Source organism: Temnothorax americanus, unplaced genomic scaffold (assembly GCF_048541705.1).
Source record: "Temnothorax americanus isolate GAGA-0224 unplaced genomic scaffold, ASM4854170v1 Scaffold28, whole genome shotgun sequence".
Lineage (NCBI taxonomy): Eukaryota > Metazoa > Arthropoda > Insecta > Hymenoptera > Formicidae > Temnothorax > Temnothorax americanus.
In genome coordinates this window covers 282,466-308,291 of record NW_027509421.1, presented here as the reverse complement: position 1 = coordinate 308,291, position 25,826 = coordinate 282,466, and the positions used below count along the sequence as shown (strand labels likewise).

Below are 25,826 nucleotides of genomic sequence, written 5' to 3'. Positions count from 1 at the left end.
TCGTCCTTCCCATGATATTACGACAGGCTTCATTCTCTATAGGATACGACGGTGATTAATGACGGAAAGTCAGAAGAGCTCGCGGCGCTTCGCGAAACGAAAAATAACCGTCGCACAATGAATTGGGATCCACGGTGTGATGCAATTCCGACATTCGTCAATGACGAGGGACACGAGGGTACTGCCAATGTGACAAACGACGACGAGCTCGTTGACGTTGCCAGAAATTCGTGCGCCTCCATCAAGTCGATCTACTTCCCGCCAAATCTTTCCGAACCTCTCGCCTCATCGTGCGACCTCGGCAAATCGAAAAGACAGCAACGAGTGTCCACCGACGTAGAGACGCTGCTGAAAATAGACCAGGAATTGGGCCCGCTTCGGTACCAATACAGCGAGATCATCGGGAAGGCTCGGGCATTGGGTCTTAGCAGTACGGACTTCGACCTTGACATCTCCTGTAGTCTAAATCGGCTAGACACATTTGTCCGATCCGCGCTGTTGCCGAGCGCGTCGGATTATTTGCCTAACCGCCGCCGGACGTACCTGCGACGAGCCACGATCAACACCGGCATCGCGAATCGATCCGCTCTCGTCGATAAGACCTCGCCGTCTTCGACTTTCTCCATGGTCGGTAAACCAACTCCAAGAGGCTCTCGTACCAATTGGTTAAACGAGAATGGCTCGAGTCGTCGGCAGGAGGCGTTAAGTTCCACCGTTCGCGATCCCTCTCGTGTACTCGAGAACTTCGATGGTCCACGGTCTTCTGGTCGGGTCAGAAGTAGCGTATCTTATTTCCCGACGACCAATAGCCATATGTTTCGGGGAGAAAATGTTCTAAATGACCGCTCTCGTGACGGATGCGTTTCCAATAGCAATTTTCAACTCTATCACAGGTCTAATGCTGTAATGGAGAGAGCTACTTCTGCGTGGGACGATTGGTTCGCTCGTGGAACGGTCAATACAAATCCTGCAAATATTTTTAACAGAACGGAGTACAATTCGCATCGATATCTCAACCGCACTATGGAAGATTCGCGGACATCTATCGACAATTCTTTTGAAATTCGAAGACGAAAGTCTTCGGTGTCTATAGTGGAAGTGATCAATAACGATTGGTCCACTGTGGATAAAAGAATAGCGAATAAACGGTCGAATGAGCATTCCGAGATTCCCTCGGGCAATCAAAATGCGATGGCCGTTGAAACGGAATTCGCCAGTTCCGGTAGCCATTACCGCGAAAGCATGCTGCCCGAAACCGAACGCCTCGCCAAGGACGATCAAATTTCCTCATCACTCGTATTAAAATCGATCGATCCTGAGGTAGATCCCGATCGTGAAATACTACGGGCAGTATCTACGTCAGCTTGCGCTCCTCAGATTCGTGTTGTCAGCCTGAATACGGAGTTTCGGACCACCGTCGAAAAGCGTTACACCAATAGAGCCATTAGTCCTATTCAGCAGCCACGTTTGACGACCACTTCGTCGACAACGACGTCTCTGAGTAACATCTTACTCGCCGCTAAGGTGTCCAGGATTTTCGTGCAGCAAGTACGCGCCGATTCTTCGAGAAAAATGACGAAGATCGAGTCTTCCGCAAAGATATGCTCCACCGACGTTATTAAACAAGATGCGCTTGCGAATGTAGCGAGCAAACGCGATTTTTGTGTTCAGAAAGTTGACTCTCGATTAGCTGCAGAAAATCTGTCGAGACTCTCCGAATTCAAGAGGGACGAAGCGGATCTGACGACGACAGAATTCAGAAAAACGCGATATCTCCATTTACCGAGGACAAACGACAAGATCACTATCGTTCCTATCGTTCTCACCGATGGAATATCGGAATCGCCGAGAACTGCAGACGTGGATTTTGCGATTCCAAGATACGCTGTTAAGACGGCACCGAAATTGAGCTATCAGATCGCGTCGTTCGACGCGAGGAAATTTCATGGGACGTCATCATTATTGAGTAGAGATAATGCAGGATATCGAAGAGATATCGCGAAACCTGTGCGTTTAACCGAGAAATTTGCGGGCGAAAAGCGCTGGAGTGCTGGCAGGACTTCCGTTTCCCACGTCAATCGTCACGTGTATGCGGAAAAAGATTATCTTCCTTCGACGACGATGACGACGACGACGAGTATCGCAGGAAACCCAAAGCAACCGATTCGAATTACGACTTCGAATGCGGGAGTCGTCAGAAAAGCGCGAGAATATCGCGAATCCGACAGGCAGAGAGTGGGGAAAACGATACCCGGTATGAGGAGCACGCCGGAAGATTTCCTTTGTGAAACGTGACTCTGTGACCCGTGCGGCGCACGAGTGCGCTTAAACGTGCGTTTCGAGAAAGCGGCACTTTAGCGAAGACGCGATAAGCTCATCTCCAGAATTTCTCGAAGTCGAAGCTCTTCAAGCGAAGTGAGTTCTCGCGGGAGTTAAGTACTTTCGAGAGAAACGACGAAAGTTTAAGTTTGACTCGGGCAACGAACCACTCATATAGGACAGAATTTCCGCGAATTCCAGAATTTATATGTATGTAATATGTATATGATCGCCATATGACAGTTCACGAGAAATTGGACATCGTATAAGTTAGATACATCGTAATATTAAGAAAGAAACGGTCTGAGATGGAAAATTTAAGGATACATATTTATTTTATTTCTTTGAATTTTATGCCGTTGCAGACTGAAATCTGTCGCAAATAACGAAAAACTTCGCGAAATGGGAAACGAAAATCCCCGTTGTCGAAGAGACATCTCATACAGGCTTACTAAATATAAAAGAATCGAGATCGCGTCCAATTCCCCGCGTCTTAGAAACAAACGCGAAGTCGCTGAGAAGAGGATCGATGGGGATGAGCCAAAGTTTGTCGCAGAATTTTTCTCTTGCGGACGGTAGACGCTTTCTGTATGCATATCGGGTAGTCTCTTTATCATTCACGTGCTCGCTTTAAAGTGCAAGACGCGCTGTACATATTGCTGTCACAAATCCAAGCAGCGAACGACTAGCAAATATATATTAGCGGTAAATTTATACAACGTTTTAATAGATGCGATATATAGTTTTTATCGAGAACGATCATATTATTCGGAAAGGTTTTATTGAAGTATAAATATTTGATAAAAATTTTTTGCGAAATATAGAATCAGGAAAAGCGACGATATCGTTAAAGCTTTTTTGAAAATGTTTCCTTATCGTGGCAATATTTAACTGATATTCTCGGTTACTCAAGTGCAAGCCGTGAGATGATGATTGTGGCACGATATTGTCGTACTAATTGTACGTAAATACGTTTTAGCTTCAAGTCTTTATGCGCGGTTTGTCGCTAAAACGGATTTGGTTATCTCCGCGGTGTCAGTGACGCGCGGCTAAGTGTGTGATAAGTGATGACAGAACGTCACGAACGAAATCGCTGCGGCGTGCAATTTGTGCTCTGGGAACCGGTTTTTTGTGCCTGCGAGGTGCCTCTCCAAGCACATTTTACTAAGACTAAGATGTTAAGCCGTTATTACTGATAAATAATTTCTGACGCTCTTTACACGATTCGCTATGCTCACGTTCGTTAATTTCAAGGATGAGATTAAATGAACCGGCTAATTAAATGCACCGTTAACGAACAATCTTTTCGGTCTTTATTAATATATTGAGCAACATAATTTTATATTTCTGTCTCGTTTGAATTTCGTAATTAATAGAAAGTTGCAACCAGTTTAAGATACATCTCTCGGCATATTTGAGGAACGAGAATGTTTTCAAGGAAAACGGCGTTCGTCAGTAATTAACGAAAATACGGAAACTACGAAGTTGCTTTTGCAAATTATGTTGCAAATTCTGGGATACTTCCTTTTGCATCTCGCCGCTCCTCCGCCTCTCATTCCCTTACGTGTTCTTTTTTTTCTTTCATTTGTGCAATCTCGGTCCAGCCGTCTATTTATCTCGCTCAGCATGAAGCCACGATCGCGTTTCATATTTTTCTCTCTTGACATCGAAGAAATTTCTTTTGGTATTACTCAAGCGTCTCACCGACGTTACGCGTCTGCTGTTTACCTCACGTTTTGTACGATAAAAGCTACTCATCCCGGGAGTCTCGGCTTTTTATCGAATTTCACAACGGAGGTTATCAATAATTGTATTTGTGATCAGTTTTTACATACATTTTTATTGCAATGTTTATCGCTCTGAAAGGCTGCATTATTAAAAAACATTATTCCGCGATCTCTCATTTTTATCGTCATTCCATAATGCATTAACAACAATCGGATAATATTAGTAATTTGATAAAACACATTTCATAAATGTATCGCCATATTATTTGACATTGTCCATTTCGCGCCCCATAAACACTGAACTCAATTTGCTAATGTTAATATCGGTCGTTATTTCCATCATCGTATCGTTTCGTTATTTTGTAACGGCTTTTATTGCGATGCGCAGTAAAATAATTGTAAATGTGTCATGACGTTGCACCAGGATACTCTCTTACCGTCTCTGCATATTTTTATAACATTTTGTCATTTGTACCGTTACTTAAAATCACAAGACAAGTATTATTTTGACGGATCATTGAACCCCTATGTTATGACGTCTAACTGGCGCGATATCTTGATGCACGCACGTTTTTACGATAATTTTACGGCAATAAACGCGTCGTTGGCGGTCTTCCAAATAGTCTACTCTCGAGCGCATGGTTCAGTGGGATGCCAAGAGGTTACTGCCAACGTTTTCCCATCTGCTACCATTTTGCATTAATACAACTGCGGATTCAATATGTTTCGCGATTGGTTTGATTAACGTTGATTGAGTACAAACGCATCTCACACATACAATGTTGATTTTTCTTCTTTTTTGCAAAACTATGACTAAAGATGAATTTAAAAATTTCCCTTACAAATCATTTTTTTAGGTAATGAAATACCATTTATAATTTTCTTTTTAGAGAGAGAAATAACTAATATTTCTTTGAAAATAATTATGTTTATTCTATTATAAGTCTCTTCAAGAATATTTAATATTGCTGATATGTTTGTGGTGTATACTTGTAGATCTTTTCCTCGCTTTTATTATGTATGCATGGTAAAATATTATGATTTTCTTACGTTGGAGAATTCACGCCTGCAAATGTCATCTAGTACCCAGCACCGATATTCACGTCCAAATATTCACGCTTTACTAACCAAAACGCCATCGAAGAAGTATGAAACTCCTCTTCGCGGAAATGTTCATTTTCTCATGCATAACTTTCTTTGACTTAAACTCTCATCTCGACATCATTAAATGCAATTTGCGATGTCGCCAGACAAACATTAAATTTAAAAAAAAAGGCAGTTTGCAATATAAATATATTACATAATTCGAATGTTTTTAAAAATAATTCTAAACTCATGGAAAAACGTGATATCTTATACATTAAAAAAGATTCCTAAGCTACATTCTATTATAGATATTGTTGAAATCAACATTGTCATCTTTTATAATGTATATAGAATTATAAGGAATTAATATAATTAACAAGAAAGAGTTTGTACTCCCTGCTGAAACTAGTGGACTCAAATTAAGAAGGTAAAAAAATTATTACTGAAAATTTCTTTCCCGATCAATAATTTGTTCGTTATTCCAACCAAGTTGTGAAGTTTTGACAGAAATCGAAGTGGTTAGAAATTATGCGAAAAGTGAGGCCAATTTTTCACCATACGTAAACTAACAAAGTTCTCTGCGAATCTGTCGGCGAAACTTTCCCATCGAAGCGATTTGGCCATAAAAAGCCCATGATTTCCCGATTTCTCATTCATCTTCCTAGCTGGTACTCATAGGACATTGACTGGCAAAAGTTTCGTTCTTGCGTAAGAAAGCTTGGAAAAGAGAGCATAAGTTTTAGCGCATTTATTTTCGATATCATCATAAATAACACTTTCCGGTTTATTATATTATAACGATGATAATTTATTGTTAGTGGAATATCTGGAGAACGAAAATATTATAAGGACTTTATATTCAACAAAGTCGTATATCTTTATTAATTTAGAGAAGCATTTAGTTAATTTTTAAAACGTCAATAGATTAGTAAAACTGAAAAAATCTCTTTGATAAAAGAAAAACAAAGTGTTTGTTATCGTTTTGTTAAAAATGTTATTACCTAAATATTTTTTTAAACCAGAGTATTTTTTTGTTTAGCATTTGTTAGCATGAATTTTAACTTGCATCGTTCTGAAAGAAATATAAGTACAACACGTCATCGAAAATACGTTTGATTGTGCTTTGCGATTGTCATAAAATGTGCACTTGCTTCGTTTTACATTCCTAAGATTTCGTGACAGCTTTAAAAGCGCGACATGTCGATATTGTAATATTCTCGGGCTTCTGAACAAGGATTTGGACATGCTGCTGACAGAAATGGTGACATGCGAGCGACGTTAGATTCAAAAAGAATAACGCTGATATTTTGCCGTATGACGTATATCTTTCGACGACTTTCGGCTAACATCGTAGGTTGTATTGCGTGTTTACAGGATTTAGAAAACGCTGCGCCGTACCGTTGGCAGCAGCTGTTTAAAGTTTGGCCGATGTGAATTTTCGCCCCTAATTTTATTTCAGGGTTAAATATTTCCTTGAAATAGGCGCGGGTAATGTGGACGCATACGCATTTGTTCCGGAGTTCGTCGAGTCAGTTGTCGGTTCGTTTCGGAGATCATTATATATACACGGTATTTACGGAATTCCAAAGCGACAGAACTAGTGCGTCGCCAGGAAAAGCGGATTATTTCAAATCGTTCGGAATAATCTCGTCGCGTGCGTCAATTTTAGTCTCTCAGAAGCGTCCTCACCGACGACACCGTCCTAAAATACCTTCTCGCGGCCGCAGTTAAATAACTTCTTAATTTTACGTATACTAAATGCGGCTCCCCTAATCGTGCGTTGAAAAATACCAACCGCTCCTCGCATTCCGAGCTCTGTTCAGAGTCTCCTCTTTAATTCGCGACTGATCGAATATAAAAGGATAAAGTTTGATCCGCACCATTGCGTCGGTTAATAAACGCACAGTGTTTTAGAGGCTTTCGTTTAATCTCGATGAAAACTGTTCAATTATAGACGGATCCTCTGCTCCATCGAGCAGGCAAATTTTCCGCTCGTTAAAAAATAAAATGAACAAGTTAACTATATTCTTTATCGACCAAAACTCATGAATCGGCACATTGTGCTTTCCTATTACTAGGTTTTATTTCTGAATCGAATACACGTATAATTGATATCAGAATACGTTAATCGAATAAAAACTTTCTCAAAATAAGGAGATTGATATTGTCAGACGATTTTTTTTAATTAAATTTTTTTTAAATTCAGTTTACGAGATACGCGTTTAATAATAATGTTGAACAATTTGAATACGTTTAAACAAATTCTAAACTCATAAAAATCATTGCTTTTACTTTCATAAGTTAGAAAGAATTTGAGAATGATGAATGCAGAGCGGAATCACCGCGCATATTCGTCTCTGGCGTGTTTCATGGTGCGGGATATCTTGGTTCTCTCTTAATCCACATAAACCCAGCAGCGGTATGCAACGTAATGTGAGAGTGCAACGTCTGAGAGAATAGCGAACGATACGTGGCGCTCTAATGAAAGGTCGGAGCAATTATTCCTGCTTAATGCCGCTGTAATTTATGAAACTCGTAGACTGGTTAAAGTCGTTACGTAATATTCGCGGGCTCGCAATTCCGGCCGAAATCTATGACGGGGGATAAAATTTAAATTACGGAATCGCGTGGGTGGGGCCGTTCGCGCATTTCGGAAACGCTTATTATAATGCGAACGTAGGCTATCGCTTCCCTCTTACCTAATTATTAAGCACGACCATGGCACTCGAAAAAATAATCCTTGATAATTGGCTCAATTAATGCTAGTCGGGCTTTTAGTTGGCAACGTCTATTTAAAAGTCCGATCAACTTTTCTCACCAGTTCTTCGCGCAAGGTAGCCGACGTCTTCGTTGGGAATTCAAAGCTGTCGTCGGTCTCGTTAAAACAACCGTCTCCCAAAGCGCTTTGCGGACGAAGTTTAAAAGCACACGATAGAAATTAAATCAGGAAAGTTTAGAATAATATAACAAAAATTTGATTATTATTAAACTAGTTTTGTTTCGATAAGTATTAAACTTGAATGTTGTTATATAAGCTTAATCGGAATTCATCGATCAAGCCGATATTCCGGAAGTGTGACACACAATTATTATATCTTGGAGTAAAGCTGCATCGCGTAAAACGTCGCGAGTAATCAGTGAACTTGACAAAGAGGAAACAAAAAGAAATATGCATATGTATCTTGGCACTGTCGTACGATTAATTGCACGATGTAAATATTAATTAGGAATGATGTTTTACTCGATAATGGAATTTCTCGCGAGATAAATAATTAAAATTATTATTATTTTTATTTAACCGGTGCAAAGTTCGGCCGCGAGTTGATCGCATGTGTGATTATTATCGTCAACGCGTAGCGTAAGCGGATTAACATGTTCGCGCGACATTTAATCCGTCACGACACATTGAATTCTCCAGCGGAATCAGTAGTATCGATTACTCACGTCTGTCTGTCGAGAATTTATGCGTTTCTAAGGTGCGTTAATGTCATGTCTTCGATGTAACATGAACGGTAATGGAGAATCAATGTAAATTAACGCGCTAGATCTCCCGTGTACCTCGAAAATAGCTGTTTTGGGTAAACTGATTGAATATGCGTTTAGAAATTTCGTGAGCTGGAAGCGTCAATAGAATTCATCCAAGAAAGGATTAAAGAAAACTTAACTACATTAACAGATTAAACTTTGTTGAGGAATCCTCTTTTGGAAACACGTCTAAAACAGTATTTACGGCAATGTTACTCTGATACATTTAAAAGTGAAGTCACGTATCCGCTTGCTTATGAAGAGTGGCCGTTTTGGAGAAACTTTCTCAAACACCAATTCGTCGCATTACTTTGCCCCTTCAAAAAAAAATGAGTTTAACTATGTATATAGGCTCTTAAAATCCGACCGTATTGCACGGATATCCCGAGAAGCATGAAAAAAAAAAAAAAAAATGAGAACAGTATCTCTGTAATAGATGTATATCAAGTATGAGAGGAAGAGAGATAGAGGGAGAGGGGATTAGAAAGATAGTCGTAAATTATTAGATTACGCTGCAGCTGTTCTCGCATATTTTTTTATCTGACTCCATGTGACTAATTGCAAACACTTTGATTTACGCGGCACAGTACATCTAAATCGTATCTTATAAAGTAGGATAATAAATAACAACGTCGATGCACAGTTTGAAATTATTTCGTGCCGGAACGCACACGTTAGACCATTGCACACTCCTTCGTTTTGCAGGTCGCGCAAGTTTAAACGCACCTTAACACTTGCCAGATGTTATAACCGCGCTTGGTGCGTACGCGTGCACACGCCTGACATCATATGACAAATTATTCCGTCTCCGGCATCGGTGTCGTAACTTGACTCCGGGATTATTACCGGACAAGCGCTAGTACGTTGTAGCTTCTCCGCGAAGTGAAACCGCGGGTAACAAAACAGGCCGCGGCCGCGGATGCGCGGATTTGAATGCATAAATAATGTTTTACCATCATGAATCACGAGAGGAGACTTAATCGTATTTCCATAACTTAAACAACAGGTACGAATTTTAAATATCGCATCATTTTAAACACACCTTTGTATTGCACGGTCGTGTTGATCTAAAAAAAAATAGAATATTACGCGATGTATTAATAATTAGACGATAATTAGATAATTGGAAAAAATTGATCGTGTTTTTATTCGACGAATACATGAGTTACCACCTGATAAATTGTTGTTCGAGCTGAGTTATGCAATTGATTATATCCATGCATGCATGCGTGCTTCGATCGTTATAATAAAGTCGCGATTACTCGATACGGCCACAGAATCGAATCAATAAAATTGGATTAATGATGCTGCGCTATAGAAACGTGTTAAGCGAGAATTGCGTGACAAGACTTTGAAATCGCTGCGCACCATGCGTGAGGCGATACACTCGAAGGTGCGTAATATCGAATTTATCATCACAGATTGTATCTACGCATAATTTCTTATAATAACATGAGAATATTGATCCTCTTTTTCCATTTCCAGTTGAACTTTTCGAGATAGAATTAAATATAGATTAAATAGATAATTTATCAATTAGTCTGCATGTTTTATATTAAAATTTAAGAATGCAAGGTACTTTTATCTCAACGGGTATCTAGAATTTATTTTTTATATCACTGTTTAATATGCAATTGCATTTGCTATTTATTTTGTATAATATTATGCGAACGAGATAAATAATAGGTGGGATTTTTCTTGTGTGAACGAATATGATATATAGTAGAATTAGTTGCGGTTACTTGAGAGACGTAATTTGTATTCTTACGCAATTCAACTCGTGGCGTTAATTAGCACGTCGTGTAACGTGCGCCTATTCGTTCGTAACGAACAACAATGTTACAGAGTACCAAAGTACGTTGTTGCACTGACGTTACAATACCGCGCAATTTGACAAGCTTCAGGATCGACGTGATGGATCCTGGATGATTAAACTCTCCGCAAGTGAATTCCTGTGTATCCCGAAATCGATATTGAGGTTTCTGTTATTTTAATAATCGGAAGAAAAACGAGTTTTCTCTGGGAGCGCACTTGGCATCCCCCAAACGAGCCCCTCGCGGACGATTTTCCGCTGAATTAGGCAGGAAAGGAAATTTTTTGCATTTCTTTGAACTTCTTGAAGCTCTCGCGACGCGCTTCCATAACATTATTTTATATGACGAAAATACTGTTTTCACTTCAAAGGAAATGGACAATTGAATTTCTCAGCACATTTTGGATTTTCATTTCGGAGTACAGCAATTATTTTACTTTAAAAATAATAATTAGAATAGTTAATAATTAGAGCTATTTAATACTTGGATATAAATCTGCAGATTTGATAAATCCAATAGATAAAATTATTTTCAATTTATATGATAATTTAGAACAATGTTATATATGTATATATATATACACACATCTGTATTAATATTTATTATAATTCTATTTAAATGTTTAATTTTTTTACATGCTATATTTCGACTATCTTCGTAAATCTTTTATCTTGTAACTGATGTATTTTTATTTAAATAATTTTTTTTAATTTATTATGTCTGTAACGGCGCTACTGACGATTACAATGAACGCTCAGTAATCCGGGAATATTCATTGATACAAGTGCACGATAAATTTAGATTTAGCTCGAACATGTAAATATAAAAAGTACCGATAAGTCACCACTTGTGCTGTCTGATACGGGAGGCAGCGAATGTTTGTCAGCACGTTTACGAAAAAAATTGATCGACAAACATCTTTGGTTATCACAGGCTCAATGGCGCGTGCCACTGTTCGACATTGACGCGTATGCAAAATATATAGAATCCAAAAGGATTATATGGATTTATTAGGATTTAGTGAGACCGCGGTCAATTTGAGAAATCTCTTTTAATGCAAGACTAGATTTTATCTCTTACTTTTATTAAATCAGCTAGGAGATATAACAAGATCAAAATGATGTATATTATAATCGCTCTTTCGTATCAATACTATTATCATTACTATTTTAATCATGTAGCATTTTTAATTATCTATATATTAATACGATTTTTATTTGGTTTTTATTTTTTTTTATATAACTGTGATTTGAATTTTCAAAAAAAAGTGGATTGAAGCCAATGTCTAAAGTTAAACGAAGTTCAATATTACATATATTAAATCTTTCCTTTATTTTGGATTATCGGTGTTCCGATATCCAAAGGTCTGGTTTCATTTCTGGTTTCATTATTAGCTTTTTGCTTGATAAAGAGAACGATTCGTCTCTTAAACAATGGATATTTCTATTTTATACCGATACGTTTCTGATGTTTACTTCGGACTTTACGAAAGAGATGAAATATTACGAGCCACACTTTCCGCAGGATACTCAAAATACGCCTCGTAATTTAAAGATTAAGGATTTATTTGTCCGACATGATTACGCGATATCAAAGGAAATTTCTCCAGTTCCGTACCAACATATCTTGAAACTCCTTAAGCTTCTGTAGCAAAGTTATGATTTACGTGTCCATTTCATAAAAGCAGCCTCTGAATAGACACGTGTATAATGTAAGGTAGGATTTTATTCAACAGAAAACGTTATTCTTATCCATGATTTCCTGGCGAGCGTAATGGGCGGGGATCGAGAGCGGATTCATCGAAAAATTCTTTTTTCAACAAGCCCCAATCGTTGATCTTAATACGATGATTGAGGAAAAAGAGCCACTGGTTTCGTGATACATTGTCGGAGGTATGTCGCGCTATCACCGACCTCGAGAACTACATGAGGCTTATCGGTGGACAGTAATCGTAAAAGTCTGCACCGTAAAGCGACGTCGTTGGGCCTCGATCGAGGCGAGCGCCTTCGTTATCATATTTTGCAATCCGGGCCGACGGACGTCGCTTTTGAAACTCTAACGAGCTCGGCGCGCGTGGATAACGAGCTGTATTATGTATTAGATCACCCGCTAGAGACTCTGCCGCTGTTTTTCTTTCTTCTCTGTTCTTGTCTCGCCCGGAAGAATGAGTTTGCGCAATTATCGAAAAGTTAGCGCGGCTGATGATGTGCTCGCGCCGCAAACTTCGCGCATACATCCATTACGTCAGAATTGAGCTCCAAAAACGCACGCCGAAGCTCGTTCCGAATCCGCATCTCGATCGCGCAACAATTGAGCATCTCACGTTGTATCGGGTGACTTCATCGAGATTACCGCAGCTGCGTTTCGATATTCACTGCCAGTACTGAAAATCTATAGTGTATGTGACGTAAACTGTGGATTTTCAGTACTGGCAGTGAATATCGAAACGCAGCCCGCAGAGGATCGGCCGGAAACACTACCGTAAGCTATCAAATTTATTGAATGTGCCGGTTTAATAGAAAAAACCCTGAATACGAAAACAGCTGTAACATATATTCGTTTAATATTAGATCTTGATACAAAAAATAATTATTTCGCTCATTACTGTATAAAAGTTGCCAAGCTTTAGTTAAAGTTTACCGTTATTGTGAAATCAAAATCATTAATGATGAATTGAAAATTTACATTTCTTGAGCGTATAATATAACTAAAGATTGAAATGAAATTTTCTTCTGTGTGTAAGATATTAGAACATATGTTAAATATCACAAGTGAAAACATCACGAATGAAAAATGTGTGAAAATGTTCAAATATAATAAATTCGTTCATACGAATAGAATAACGAGTTCGTCAAATGGTTGCGAATCAAATTGTATTATAGAACTCGAATCTATATACTTTGATGAAAAAAGTTTTATTGACGCCTGCTGAGATTTAGAGGCAAGTTTAGTATTCCGCGAATCCTCCCAGGTGAATTGCTGCGTCCGGGTCCGGGAAAATCCGAAGAAAAGTTTACCGAATAATACATCGAGATAGAACCATAATCGCGACGTCTCTTCATGGCGATTTCTCTCTACGTGCTGCAGAAGCGACAATACCGTAATACGCTTTAGCTTTTATCTCTTGACGACTATGAGTATTTCCCTTTTTATAGAAACGATGATTCTCCTTTTTCAACGGAAGAAATATCGGGTTGGTTAACGTTGTCATTTAACGTCTGGCGCGGCTGTCAAAAAGTATCTCGATGAGAATTACCGCGTTATGAAATTTTACGTTACCACAGTTGGTTTGAAAACCCGACAGAGAGAGAGAGAGAGAGAGAGAGAGAGAGAGAGAGAGAGAGAGAGAGAGAGAGAGAGAGAGAGAGAGAGAGAGAGAGAGAGAGAGAGAGAGAGAGAGAGAGAGAGAGAGAGACAGAGAGAGAGAGACTATCTAGCTTCTGCATTGCTTTCTATCGTCTCTCTCTATTCCTCCCCTCTCTCTTGCTCTCTCTCTCTACTCTTCATCTCTAATTCTCTCTCTAGTTCTGCTGCTCTCTCTCGTCTCCTACTCTCTCTTCCTCTCTCTTCTTCTCTCTCTTTCTCTCTCCTCCTCTCCCCTTCTTGCTCCTCCTCTCCTCTCTCCTCGCTCTCCTCTCTCTCTCTCTCCTCTTCCTACCCTCTCCTCCTATTTTCCTCTCCTGCTCTCTCTACTCTATCCTCTTCTCTCTCTCTCTCTCCTACTCTCGCTCTTCTAACTCAGGCTCTTTAGATCACTATACTCTCCTATTCTCCATCCATCTCTTTCCGATCATCTACTCTCTTTCTGCCCTGCTCTTCTCTCTCTCTCTCTCCGCTCTCTCTCTCACTCTTTCTAGAGTGCCTACGAAGCTTTTAGTTTACGGTACGTCTGTACGATCGTCATAACCGCGAGAAGGTTTTTCCGCGGATCTCAACCAAACCCCCCCCTCTCCGGTGTGGTCCCCGGTGTTCACGGTTTGGAATTCCTCACGCCCGAGGAACAAATTTGAACCTAAACTCGAGCGAGAACGTCGGTGTTCGTACGTTTCCGCTGTGCCGGCGGCGCGCGTCGGGTCGACCGGACGCCCCGTCGGCGTCGCTCTTGCGCCGTAGCTCGGGGTCTGTAGGGCGCGGGTAGTTTCGCGTCCATCCTGTAATATCCCTTCTCCCCGCCCGTGTGTGTCAGCCGCCACCACCTTGTGCTCGGTTGTCGTCGACGTCGCGCGTTGCCGCCACCGACGGAGGCGGCCGAAGTTAGCACGCGGCTCTTTGTACAAGTACACGCTCCGGATATATTCGGGCTCCATTCATCGCCATACGGCCAGCGCGCACCGTCGCGTGCGTGCGAGCGTGGTGCGTGCACGCGTGCGCAGCGTGCGTGCGTGCCTGCGTGCGTGCGTGCATGGGTGCGTGCGTACGTGCGTTGCAAATCGGCTCGCGCGCGATTCCCGCCTCTGTCTGACTCGGTCTGTCTTTATCTCCTTTCCCCTCTGTCTACCACTCTCCACCTCCGCCTCCGCCTCCGCCTCTCTGTGCTCGCTCTCTCTTTCTTTCTCTCTTAATCTCTGCCTCTCTCTTTCTCTCTCTCTCTTTCTCTTTCTCTGTCTCTCTTGTTCTCCTTCGTGTTCCTACGTCAGTCGAACGCAAAGTCAGTCGCGTTTCGTGCCGGCTGGTGTGCGCGTCGCATCGCGCGGCTTGGCGCACCCGGGAGGCACCAGCCAACGCAGCACGGACAAACACGAGTGACGTTTAGACGCGCGCGACGGGGAGACGTTATCCTGTGATCGAAGGTTGTTCGTGACGACGCGACGCGAGTGCATCGTCCGGAAACGACGACGGGCCGCGCTCGTCGCGCGATGCGCGTATCTGATCGCGTCGCGACGCATCAACGTCGATGCCATCTCGATCGGTGCGGTGTGACGACATGCGATCGTAGCCGTGGATGCGTGAGGCGCGCCACGCCGAAATTCCGACTCGCCGGGACAGCCGACCTTCTTCGCTATCCTCCGGCGTTCGTTCTCCGACGTGGTGATAAGCGGCGGACAACGGCGAAACGAGGATTCCACGGGAGTCGTTGTCGAGGACATCGACTGTTCACGGCTGACGACTCCGTGGCTTTTCGACTCCGAGTACATCGTGTGGCGAGCGCGTCACTCGCCTGTGCTATTTACGCGCGTGTCTTGCCGTCGCGGCGCATCGCGCACCTATAAGGCCTAAAGAGTGAGATCGCGCTGCAAAACGGACTCGGTAAATCCGCTGTTTTACGGCCGGATGTGAATTGCCTTAAAGTACATTGTCCCATTTTACATTTTCGATCGTGGACTTGCGCTAGGCCAAGTGATCCTCTCGCTCCGAAACGTTCTCCATCCAGGAGAATGAACTCTCTATAGCGAACGAGTAAGTATTATACCGCGAAAGAGCGAGTCAAAAGTCGCCCTATGGATGTTCGCCAGGAGTGATTCTTCCTCGAGAGCGATTTACGGTGCGATTAGGCATTCGAATATTGTTTCAAGTGTTTATCGACGTTGGGAATATTATTCTAACAGCCTTTCAGCCTTGGCCTGAACGTTAGAATTACGATTGGCATAACAAACTAATTAATTCACTAATTCTCGTGTAGAAACGGTTGACGTGTTCTCACGTTCTTTTCAGACGAACCGTATTGTGATAATTATTTAAATCCCTGGTCTTGTATAAAGCAAATTTGTCTAGTGAGTAATTTGGAGTATCTGGTCAGAATTAATTTGGCGAATTTCTCTTGCGAGAAATAAGATTAAAATTATACAATATACGGGTCAGAGTGCGCGATTTTAAAGAATGCTTTTAACGAAGCTGAGAAAGCTATATATTTTGATGGCTATGTGATTTTGCATAATTTTATTTGAATAATTTGAGATAAAGAGAAAAATGTTAACTCCATTCTCGTCACGTTTTCTCGTTGCGAATACACTTTTTCGGATTTTCTCTGCGGACAATGAGAATTAGAAGAATTGGTCATTCAGTCCTGTTAGTCGTAATTCTCTTTCTGAAAAACACGGTGACAAGACATTTATCTCTGTGAACATGTATAAAATTCCTTTATTTTATACTTATACTGTCGCCAAACCCTTCACACTTCATCGATCAACGTCGTTTTCACGAAGCGCGGTTTTCGGGTGCAGATTCGGGTGACCATGTTCGCCGCTGCGGTAGCGCCCGCGAATAAAAAATCCAAACACGTAGCAAAAAAAAATCGAGTGAGTCCTGCTTTCGAAATCAAATAAAGAGCGGCGTTTTATTACCTCTTTGCATGATGCCTGCGCGCGATTCCCGCGTAAAAGTTCCGCTCTCTGTAAAGTGAAAAACGGAGAGCTCTTTGCATTTTCAGTTGTTTATGAGAAGTCGCAATATTCGGCTTTAAAATGGTCAAAAAGTTCGAGATCGAGTCCGCGCCAAAGATCAAAGAATCTCTCGTTGAAAGCCACCTACGCGCGGTGAGTCTGGGATACACTGTATAGAGCGCATCGAACGTCCGGAGCAATGGAATTGCAACATTGTGCAGTAACACCGTGCTGTGCTATAGGTATTCGTAACTTCGGGCGAGGACGCTTTGACTATAAATACATTTCAATTGATATAAAAACGGATTGATATTGTTGTAATTATCTCCGTGTAATTATCTCGAGCAATTGGCTCGCTGAAGAGGAGGTTCCTCTGCGCTGTGCATCAATCCGGAGTAATTAGGAAAAAATTTAACGGAGCTGTCGACGTAACTTTGCTCGCGATGACAGGCGCGTGACAGGCGCGTTCCCCGATGAAAGTAAAGAAAAGATGGTTAAAAATTCGAATTATTCGGACACAAATGTGACTAGTGTGTCGCATGATGAGCTAACGCGTATACCCTACTCTCTTCGACCACGTGGCGCTATTTGTCTTCGTTGAGCGGTTTGCTTCTACTTTCCGCGTACAATGTGTCGGCAAACGTGTCAACCGACGAAAACGACAACCATTTCGTGTTACCGCATTTTCCGCGAGAAAAAGAGGAAATCTCTTCTCCGGAGGAGTTGAAGGAAACAAATATTTACGCCGTTCCGCGCGCGAAGGATCGTGATCTCTTTGCACGCGGAGATTGTGTGTAAAAATCCGTTCCGCGGTGGGAAATCGGTGATGTTAACCGCGTTATGTGCAACATTTACGTCAACTTGAATATATACGATAGCTTTACTGAGTCGTTATCAGCAAAATTGCACATCAGTATTTGCAAATTGAAAATCAATTTATTGTTACATTAAGTACATCTTATTATCGTTTATAGTTCTCTCTTTTTTCTAGATCTCTCTCTCTCTCTCTCTCTCTCTCTCTCTCTCTCTCCTTCGCAAACAATTTATATGAGCTATCTTCATTATATCATAAAAAATATACTACTTTTTATCTTTACTAAAAGTACTTATTTTCTGAAAGCACTATTATGGTTGGACATATTACTGAACATTATCGTGTAAAAGTTTGGACGTATTATATAATGACTACGCGCGGATATTATCGTTAACTTGAACCCACAACTTTGATATGATTTCTATTTTCGTTGGAGCTTGTTTGTCGCTCGCCTTTATGCCTCCCTCTCCAATAACCGAGGCGACTTCAAGAAAAAAAAGTGTCATTGAGTTAATTTCTTTTTGCGGAACGCTGATTATCCCTGTTCAATTTAATAAATTTTGACCTCAGTCTTTTTCGTTTGCGTATGCCTTAAGCTATTCTTCGCACACCGAGTCTATTCTTTGCGCGCGGAACTTTCTTCCTGACTTATATAGTCGTTAGATGTATTAGGGGCATTGTGTGGCGTGCCGACGCGCGGAAAAGTTTATGCAACTTTAATGCTATCTACCAATCACCATAAGAATATCGAGGATTCTGTGTTACGACGGGGCAAAAATTTGCGTGCCAATGGCAGTGGAGATAATTCAGTTTCTTGACGGAAGAAAGGAGACGCTTCGGAAAGTTATAATTAGTCGTCATGAAACGAGATAATCGTCATCTCGCCGTTCTTTTGCCGCTGTTACAATGGAACAAATGTGAAGATCGATGCAAGATTGACGTAATGGAAGAAAATTCTGTGTTATAATTAACGTCGACTAATTTTGAGGATTTCCTTTCTTTCTCGTGCGACCCACATGGATAACCTCCTCTTTCTCTTATTCGCTTTAACGTTTTCACTCAGTCGCTCTTTCGCACTCGACGCATGTACATCTGCGATCGAAAGCATTAAACATTGAATTTAGTTCTGTCTTATGTAAATAAATTATTTAAAAAAATTATTTAACAAATTTTTTTTATTGTATATCAAAGTATTGTTTGATTTTGAATAATGCTTTAGCTGGTATGTGGCTTTCCACTTTTCGGTTATATGCATTAATGCCGATTTGGGTGACAGCTGAGCGCGCTAATAACGACTTCATAATAATTATAACAGGCATGCTATTGAGCGTTTGTGGTCTAGCTTTGAAATTCGATGATGAAGTTATACCGTAACGCGAGTTTGGTGGATTCATTTCGGGACAAGATTGATATCGCGTGCCTTTCGAGAGAAACTGGATATACATCCCTTGCGTTGAAACGTGCACTCTACCTCGAATCTCCATGCTAAAGACTGGTACTGGCACATACATCTTACATCAAGCTGTCGTGCGGTTATTTGCTAATAGTTATACCTCTTTAGGTAAACAAGATTTATTAAGGTTTACGTTATCGAAATACATTTCCTTGATTTTGCACAACCTTGATAATAGATAATATTTAAGCCAGCTAAACTTTTTTTTTAAATTGATTGTTGTAGATATACATATTTTTATTTATCATTAAGCTTTTGTTTTTGTGAAAATTATTGCAAGTAAAATATAATGTTAATTGTTGCTATGTACACTTGTAACTATTGCACACTTCGAAAATGGCATAATCTTTTTCTACGAGGAAGATAATTAGTTTTTCCAACGATTCCGCAAAAGAGTTTTCTTTCTCATGAAAAATTCCGTTTTTTTCGATCAACGGAGAAATCATTACGACGGGGAAAAGTGACAGAGATTTTTCTCGTGAAGCATGGTCGATAAAAGTTATACGTGATTCCAGTCCGTTTCCGAATTTCAGGAAAGCTCCGCGAGAGTGGACAAAAAGCGTTTTCATTTTGCTTTTAGTGACAAATCTACCGACCAAACGATTAAGGCTTTGATCGAAAAAGGAAAACTAATCAAGAAAATACTCATCTTTCAATAATAATATAGAATGCATAATAACATATCTCATCTATATTTCAAAATTAATGTATATTGCATATAGCTTTAAAAATGTATCGGATAAATCGAAAAGTTTCAAAGCTGTGTGATATCATATAATCGCTTGATCGATAGCTAAGTGCTTGTAGTGACATGCGGTTCACCGATACAACACACGGAGTGACATATGACTCGTCGTGGACGTTGCGATTTACGAGTATAGTCGACTGAACGAATTCGCGACAACGTATATGCGTTCTGCATGTTGCGTGTGTATGTCAGCGATGCATTATATAAATAATATCTGGCATTATTGAAGGAAGGAGAGAGAGAGAGAGAGAGAGAGAGAGAGAGAGAGAGAGAGAGAGAGAGAGAGAGAGAGAGAGAAAGGTACATAGTTATGCGTTTCCATAATTCTCACGCGGTGCACCTCCGTGTTCTCGTTGATGAAATGGACGAAGCGACATTTTCGACAAATTCTGTATTTTAGCGCGAAACAAGGATGTTGTGACAATTGCTTTTCTGTCAAAATGTATACCTTTTAATATAGTCGAACTCGTGTGTCCACTCTTTAATGCATTTTTATCTCCCATTCCGCGGTACATCGCGGTTTTTGCTCGGAAGAAACGTTTACTTCGAAATAATTCTCTAATATATTTGCCGTATTCACTTTAGCTTACGTCGGTGTAGTAAAAATAGTAAAAAATGTAGTAAGAATTTACTGCGCCGATTTATTAGCAGTGTTATTGAAGAAATTAATATCGCTAAAGTATCGCTTGGCAAATTATAAACTCTAAAGATTCGACGCACAGTCGATTAGATCGATCCGCTCATTCGATATTTTTAATTTTATATAAAGTTATGTTATTTTATGTAATTTATTTTTAATTTATTTTTAATTTTTTAATGAAAAAGACAGCTCGTACAGCTCTGGTTTATGTAACTGTTTATTCAAGAGTAACCGCACGCGTTTGCTCGTCAAAACATTGTATTATTATAATGAGTCTTACAGAATATTGAAATATTCATTACCTCTTACGGAAAATACGCAAACAATTATGGATAATTACGGCATGTAACTGGTATTTATACGGTTTTTTCTCGTTTACCTTGATAAAAACTATCCTATATTCATATACACTACGGATCGTTAGATTTTCTTATGCGATAAATCCTCGCGTACATTTTAAATTGTCGCAAAACATCACAAGGATGGGAAATAATGTGCATAAAATTACAGTTGTTAAGTAACTGGAAATATCTCGGTAGTGATGGTTTCGTAAACAATTTGATTTAATCATAGTGATGAAGCGATCACTGCTTCTCGATAATTGGAATATAAATGCTAGTCTATAAGGATTGTCCGTAATTATTCAGATTACGACAGATTACATTAAAATACTACGTTATGCTTCTTATTTAGACACGTATAGTTAGGTTTGACATGACAAAGTCTATCGCATAACATTTTACAATATGTTTTATACGACACATCTGCCGTTTTTAATCGAAGAAAATCGTACGTAACAACACTCGTAAAAGCAAATTCACGAAATATTGTAATAGGCAGTTTTGATTAATTAACTTCGTTAGCAACGATTTAAATGCAAGAGAAGACATTTTTATCGCATACAGTTTGGTCCAAATTGGACGCACGACGCATGTACTTTCAGTCAAACTGTTATTCCCTATTAGTTGACTGCAATCAATCATGCTAATTTGCGCCGAAGTGGGCGCTTTCGGGCGTGTTCAGCCTCAAATCCATTCCGTGCATCGAATTTTGGACGACATCAAAATTTTAAATTGATATGCGGCGTAGTTATCGCGGTTACTGGAAAACGAATCTCTCGCGGCATCCGCTCGGCATCCGAGGCTGGCAGTTTTCCGTTCAAACAAACGTCACGCTGTTTTATCCGAACAACGAGTAAACGAGTACTGTATAAACAGTGTAGTGGATTTTGTAAACTCTTCCGCATAAGCGCACAGTGATTCGTCCAGAAATTATTGGTTTCCATTACGAAATCAAATAATACCGACTGAATTACGAAAGATGCGCCGATGCATACTTGCATATTACGCTTTCTCTATCGCGTTATTATTTTGCGATCTTGGAATGCCGACGAGCGACGACAGCTCGTACGCGCCCACGTATTTCGATCTTCAATTTTTTCGAGGGTAAAAAAAGATATGATCGATAGCCCCGTAGGACGAGAATGTAAAGGCGCGGTTAGCAGGCGTCCGTCGTTGGCACGCGGCGCAACACATAATCGCTTTGTCGTGCGGAAAAATTGGAACGGGGCGTCATGCGGCTGTAAACCCCTTCTTTTTCTCCTGCGGGACACCCCTTTTTTGCGTGTATAGTTTGCACCGTGCCGCTCGGCGAGAAGTTCAATATCGATAAGATGGATTCTTTATATCACGATTATATACGATGTGATGGCGTCTTAATAAATCACTCGCCGCGCTCCGCTGTAGCGGGAAAATTGTTGCAATTCACAACGCGTACCTCAACTCGCTCGTCAATCTCGCGTCGTCCTCAGTTTTTCAACACACAAGAGCACAGCTTTATATATCGTAACTTAAAGAAAATGGTTTATTTGTTTGTATTTCGTATTAACGTTTTAGCTTTCTCGTACTTTTGCAATCGTTTGCATCGTGGTTTATTTCATAATCTGTTTACCCGCTGTAACTTCGGCGTTGCTGACTGCCCGTCCTGCTTGCTTTTCGATCTGATGGCTTTACGGTCGTTTCTCATCGTTGCTCGTGGAACAAGCTCGCAGGCAGATTAAAGATACACTCTCGCGTTGCTCGGTACTTTTAAGCCAGTACCTGAGAGATAACCTGTCCAGAACTCGTTTCGTATTCGGTACAATCCTTCACGGAACATCGACCGAGCCCGTTCCATTATGCATTCTGTACCATATCGTCGATCGCAACGCGGTTGATAGCGTCTCACGAGACTCACGAGTTCTCTCGGAGAGATACGAGATAGCAACATCAATCAAAGTCTTGAAATTTTGGAAACCGCGGATTCCCGAAGAGTTATAGCTCGTTAAGCCGCGACAATTAATCCTTTAGATCCCCCGTGGAAAATCTATTTGTTACGTTATAGTCAATCTGCATGAGATATTGCGTCGAGATTGGTATTGCCTCCGATGTCCAGCTTCATCTAGGAGAAACGAGCTTGTTACGGAAGTATACTTAATTTGGGTGCGTGTGGGCGAATACAACTCGGATTACAGAGTTACGCCAACGATCATTACAACGACGGACGCACAAACTTGCGTCAAATTGCTGCCTGAGGAATCAGATTACCTAGTGATAAGAAATAAAAGTATCTGTAAAGAATCTGTAAAGAAAGAAAAGAAAGATAGAGAGAAAACGGTGGTACCTTCCTAAGAATGAAACAATTGCGTCACGAATTTTTTGTCTGACTTAAAAATACGAACGGACAAATAAATCTACTGGTGATGCGGGATAATTTTCAAAATGTTTCTTAATAATAACTGAGAGTAATTTTATTTAAGACTTATACGAAGACATCAAATATTTCCAGATTTACATGTTGGTTCCACGCGCGCGTAATGTTTGCGTAGCGCTGCAACGGGAAATTCAACTTCGAGTTAGTTATCACATACGCATATCGCGTTTCCGGTTCCGCGTCTATATTCGCGTTGTCGTTAAGTTACTAACAGGATAATCGGAAATTGAATGGGTTTCAACCGGGTAATTAGAACACTCGCTGAGTTGGAGTTGCGCGAGCTCTGGTAGTGGCACAATCGTAATGTGACATTAATCCCAAAGGATTAATTAGCAATACAACGTGATTGCCAATCGGTAGAGGTGTAATGACGTATAGAGCGGTAACAACGAGTTGATAGTAAATAGGAAGGAAGTGAGAGGAAAATATATTGATTGTCCGTATGTTCGATGCGCATCAATAGCTTACTTATTATGCATCTAGCTCAAATTTTATCGCGGTATTAACCGCGCATAACTCAATTTCTCTATTGTTACGCTTGGAAAACGGAACTTGGTATTGCTGGGTTTATGCACCCAGTGTAGGATCCAAATTTAGTAAACTATTATTTCGATTCGGCGTTATATTATTAGTTGTATTCGACTTTTCGATTTTATTTATTCTACAGTCAAGACGACTCGATCATCTCTCAGCGGCAGCTCTCTCTCTCTCTCTCTCTTTCTTTCTTTGTCTCTGTCTCTGTCTCTTTTTCTTTCGATGTTACTTTTGAAAAGATTTTTAGCACAAGTCACGAAGTGATTCTCGAGTGCAGCAGATGGAAGTTGAAGAGTTATGGAGACGGAGAAAGGCTGTTCTCCGATCGGTCCCGCAAGTTGGTCAACAAGAGCCGCTACAGTTGAAATAGCTATCGTGTTATCGAAGCTGAATATCGAAGAGGTGTCGATCGCGCACATAGAGGTATACATATATCTCGCTTATGTATACCGATATTTATTTCTATGTCGGACGATCGGCTAATCGAGATTCCGCGAATTCCAGTCCCGTGCGCGGAATGTGAGAAATGCGTTTGGCGGTGAGCTACGCCTCTGATCGCGCCACTTAGATATGTGATTATCGTATTGTATGCGCTTGTAATAGAGCTGTCAGTCACTTAACCGATGCGAGCGGAATGTTACATGGACATGTATTTTTTATCAGATAGCTTCATCATTATACGACGCTAACGAGTATATATATATTCGTATGAATAGAGAGGTCGCGAATGTTAATTGCGTCCTTTCATTCTTGCGAGACGCCATCAATTATCTATCGATCCTTGTTCTTATTTGTAATTAATATAAGGCTTCGTAACGCGCGCGTGACATTTCAAAAGAGTACGAAACTGTTATCGATTGCTTTCGCCGTTAGACGTCGGCACTTTCTTCCTTCTGTAAGGCTAGCATTTCAAGGAAACGGTGTCGGGGAATGAATAGATACACCTTCGCTTCGATCTCGAGAATATATACGGTCCTTTAAAGCGCCAAGCCCACCTGATTACTGCCGTTGTTGACATAGACTTATGTCAAAGAAACTGACCTTCCTGTCGAAAAAAGGGAGCTTCTTTTTGTGTGTATAGAGGTGTGATACTCCAAGAAGGAATTTACGAAGAATTTATCTAAAGTGTCAAGTCAAAGTGTCAAGGCAAGGAGCTAGGGATTATGCGATGCATATTTTCTTTATAATTCGTGCATAAATTTTTTATAATTAATTTATTGAACACAATAGCGTGGTGATGTAGATAGTAAGCGTGCTGTATAAAATAATGGCTAATGTAAACAAAAAGTTTCGGAGCTTAAAGAAGATTTTCAAGCTTATTTTTACTAAGAGAAATCCGCAGATCTCCCTCAAGTTACGCCTCTCCGATCTTAATGAAGATTTCAAAGAGCGTGGGAAGTAAAAATAATTGTAAAAACTTGCCGCAAGAGGATAAGATAGCATGTTAAATTTCTAAATGAATATGTACCGCGGAAAGAAATGACGGATACTCGATAACTTTGATGTTATAAGAAGCGTCTATTCAGTGTTTTTAATACTCATTCGACATAATGAAAGCCGGAATCGCGCGCTTAGTATGATCATCGTAATGCGAGACTGTCCGATCTACTTTTATGACCGTCTTTATATATAACTTCTCCCCGACGTTTATGTTATAAGAACAGAGTGTCCGCTTTAGACGACAGATCGCAAAATTTCTACCACTTTTACAGTGACAAAGCGCAAAATTCTTGTCGACTTTTCTTCTCGTGTTAGTTAGATTAGTTTCTAGCCGTTCCATGTGAAGATGAATGACTTCACCATAACTCCAATTTTTATTTCCACTTTGTTCTCTGAGTATTTATTTATAATACAAACATATTTTGTCTATTTGTACAGATTTTATTAATACTAATATGTAAATGGATCACCTATTGTGCTCAGTTTATCGATCAAACGTATTACAATTTGTAGAAAAGAATTAACCGATGAACCATCAGTTACCGTTCTCCAAGTGACATTTTTTTGTACTCGCTTGAGATTAAACTCACTCGTGTGACGTAGGCACACCTCTGAGATTGGATCTCAGCGGAATATTCATCAGTTTCTCGTCTTA

General features: G+C 40.4%; 2 protein-coding genes across 8 annotated transcripts in view; both read left to right on the top strand.

Moving 5' to 3' along the window:
* Dnc (phosphodiesterase dunce) overlaps positions 1 to 25,826 on the top strand; it is a 317,538-nt gene that overhangs the window by 123,856 nt on the left and 167,856 nt on the right. For 2 of the 7 annotated variants that reach the window (XM_077410125.1, XM_077410123.1), the window contains exon 1: positions 14,823 to 15,868. The exons of the other annotated variants lie outside the window; for them this stretch is intronic. The gene's annotated coding sequence lies outside the window, so the exon portion shown is untranslated. Of the gene's footprint in view, positions 1 to 14,822; positions 15,869 to 25,826 lie in introns of those variants that run through there. 7 annotated transcript variants of the gene reach the window in all.
* LOC143899594 (uncharacterized) lies at positions 17 to 2,425 on the top strand. Its single transcript, XM_077409975.1, has one exon. The coding sequence runs from the start codon at positions 118 to 120 to the stop codon at positions 2,293 to 2,295; it is 2,178 nt and encodes a 725-aa protein (XP_077266101.1). The 5' UTR covers positions 17 to 117; the 3' UTR covers positions 2,296 to 2,425.